Source organism: Scardinius erythrophthalmus (genome assembly GCF_964197995.2).
Source record: "Scardinius erythrophthalmus genome assembly, chromosome: 11".
NCBI lineage: Eukaryota > Metazoa > Chordata > Actinopteri > Cypriniformes > Leuciscidae > Scardinius > Scardinius erythrophthalmus.
The window spans coordinates 43,911,112-43,914,398 of NC_138231.1; the positions used below are offsets into that span (position 1 = coordinate 43,911,112).

At 42.1% G+C, this 3,287-nt stretch overlaps 1 protein-coding gene across 4 annotated transcripts in view; it reads left to right on the plus strand.

The window, feature by feature from the left end:
• The first annotated feature begins 71 nt into the window (after window positions 1-71).
• The window catches only part of akap7 (A-kinase anchoring protein 7), a 43,991-nt gene continuing 40,775 nt past the window's right edge, over window positions 72-3,287 (plus strand). For all 4 annotated transcript variants that reach the window (XM_081377973.1, XM_081377974.1, XM_081377975.1 and 1 more), the window contains exons 1-2: window positions 72-860; window positions 2,821-3,078. In XM_081377973.1, coding sequence (XP_081234099.1) covers window positions 575-860; window positions 2,821-3,078 — 544 coding nt within the window. In that variant the 5' untranslated portion in view covers window positions 72-574. The remainder of the gene's footprint in view (window positions 861-2,820; window positions 3,079-3,287) is intronic.

Below are 3,287 nucleotides of genomic sequence, written 5' to 3' on the forward strand. Positions count from 1 at the left end.
TGACATGTTGTCTGTCGGTGTCAGTGTCCTGTTTGCTCCGCGATTTTTCTCTGCGTGAGAAATGGATATGTGGCGTGAGAGTGTGTAAGTGTCAGTTCACACACACTGAATGCGTGAGAGTTGCAGCCCTGAGTGCACGAGTCAACATAAACAACACCGTCTGAGACGAGCATTCTTATAAATATCTAATTGTGTGTTAATCTGAAGAAATCGGGGTTTGAAACTCCACGAAAGTAAGAAAATTATGCGAGAATCTTCAGTAATGTGTAAAGTATTCCTTTTGAAAGTATACTGTCACCGCTGTTGTTTTTAAACGCTTTTCTCTTCGAGCACCGCATGTCCCCTCTGACTGCCCGTACCATGTGTGTCGTGTTGTGTTTTGCTGCAGTAAACACTGTCTGTGTTATCTTTTTTTAACACGCAAGCTGATCCAGTCGTGCAGTAAATGCAGAAATACGCCTGACGTCAAGATCACGAGCTTATTTACACTTCGATTAAATCACCTGCGACATTATAATGTTATAACTATAACTTCTGTCTCACTAACCATCAGACTTCAGTAGTTTGACTGGACATGAACAGTCGCCACTTTCTGCTCGCTACAAGGTTAAAGCGCTTGTCAGGAGTGTTGAATGCTGGCGTCCCCTCAGAAGTGATCAAGTGTGTTTCTGAAGTGGGGCTGCGTGTCATTTCTCGGTCATCTCGCGCGACACAGATCATCATTTCTCAGTCACCCACACCCAGTGTGAGTGTGTGGCGAGCAGAAGCATGTGCTGAGGGTCAGGCGAGCATCATGGAGGACAACAATAACAACCCTGTGTCCACACTGACCGCCAGACAACACACGGACACTACCAAGGGTGAGAGACATGCACACTAAATGACTAAATATAGCTGCAAGCAGCAGTTATCGGGTTCAAGCGCTTAAGGTCTTAATGCACATGCGCAAAAACGTAATGTTTTATTTAGCAAGCATGTAACCTTCTCGATCATGGTAGGAAAAGACAATTTACAGCCAATACAGGCAATTTACCATAGGATATATGGTTTTTAAAGCTTTTTAAAGGGGTGGTTAATTATGATTTGACTTTTCTAACTTTAGTTAGTGCGTAATGTTGCTGTTTGAGCATAAACAACACCTGCAAAGTTATGACGCTCAAAGTTCAAAGCAAAGGGCGATATTTGCTTTTAAAGAAATCACTTTTTAAGGACTAAAACAAAAGGCAGAGACTACACGACTTTCCTCTCGGGTTAGTGACATCACCAACACTAGAATTTACATAAACCCCGCCCCCTGAACACGATTTATAGATTATCAAGACAGAATATGCTAATCAATGACTAGAAGATAACTACTACACATAAGCTACATAAATTCATCAACTAACCATTCAGAAATGTCCTGTTGCTTCTACATGTTGTCACTTCTTCTTGAGTCTCTCCTTTATTGTCTGACTCCGGTTTGAACATAAAAGGCTAAAAGTTTTTGAAATGTTCAGTGCATGTCTGTGCGAGTGCAATCTGTTGAAGCGCCGCCCCCTGTGCCGGGAGCAGCAGCTCATTTGCATTTAACGGGACAAACACAAAAACAGTGCGTTTTTGCTCACGCTCAAAAAGTGACAACTTTAACATGCTATATAAAAATATCTGTGGGGTATTTTGAGCTAAAACTTAACATACACACTCTGGGGACATCAGAGACTTGTTTTACATCTTGTGAAAATGGCATTATACCACCCCTTTAACAGTTGAAGTGCCACCTATCAGTTGCATGCTTGTTTCTAATCATGTCGCATGTGCTCACCTAATATCGTGTTAAGTTTTGCGTTTTCATTTTAGATTTATAGGCTTTTGAGTATGCTGTGCCACACCTTTTTTCTAAATGACCCTTATAGCTATTCAAAGGGTAAAGTTAAATGTTTTTTTGATAATTATTGATCTATTCTAGAGAGTCCAGAGAATTGTGCCGCAGGGGTTTTATCGAGGTTGAGCCAAAAATCTAGGACTAGTTCGCAAAAGTAGGTTTTTGGAATAATCTCCAAAATTTAACGAACGACTCAATTGACAGCGGCGGTCCTAGAGGCAAAGTTGCTCAGAATATCTTTGGAATTTCTCACAGGCCTCGAGGGCTGTGAGTCAAACAGGCCCAGCGGGTTTTGTTCCGATCGGCCTCCGTTAACCTTGTCCGACCGCTGCTCAAACTTCACTGCTTTCCACCGGCCGTTTTTTTTCGAGATATGCAAATGTCCTTGGACGAAGACACTGCATGCCAATTTTCAAGTCAATCAGATTCTGGGATGCGTAGTTATAGACATTTTAATGTTTTTTCCATGTTATAGCGCCACCAAGTGGCCAGTCGCTTTTTCACATGACCACAAACCTTGCCCATTCATAGGTGTACCATGTTTGGTGAAATTGTCTCTTTCCGCTCAAGAGGGAGGATAGCCGTTTTAGTAAAACCACTTCAAACTTTTTGGTGTCCCGTCGCAGATGTCAAATTTGAAATCGCATTGTAATTATGGACAATCAGACTCAAGAGAATCTTGCTTCACTGCTTTGGTTCCGATCGGGCGAAAAACCTTGGACTCCTTTGCAAAAAGTAGGTTTAAAAAAATTGCTAAAAAAAAAAAAAAACTTCGGAGGCACTTTTACTAAAACGGCTTTGCATGTCTAATCAAGCTGTGTTCCAAATTTAAAGTTGATATCACAAAAATGTGGTTAGCTGGTTAGCGATTGGCTGCATGCAAACATCTGATGTTCCCTTTCACCAGCAGTGCTAGTCTTCTTCGTCCTCATTTGCTCTGTTTGTTTTCTTTGCAGCAGTCAAGACCGTCAATAAAGCACAGAAAGAGCCTAGGAAAGCGTCAGGCAAGAAGAAGCAGAAGCAGAAGAAGGAGGAGAAGAAGGAGGAGGAGAAGAAGGAGGAGGAGAAGAAGAAGGAGAAGAAGGAGGAGAAGAAGAAGGAGAAGAAGGAGGAGAAGAAGCAGAAGCAGAAGAAGGAGGAGAAGAAGGAGGAGGCAGAATGTCTGATGTGCGAGCTCCCCTTCACAGGCGCCGGTGTCTGGACAGATCTGGGCTGTGAGTCGGGCTTAAGTCAAGTCTCCTTCATTTATACAGCGCTTTTAACAATATAGATGTTTCACAGCAGCTTTAAAGAGATATTAGGAGATTACAGTAACAGAGATTGTTTTAGCTTTACAGCAGATCTAGAATAAAGTTATTGTCCAGATAAAGTTAGTTTTGATTGATTCACTTCCGTTGCAGGAGTGAGCAAGTGAGTGTGTGCG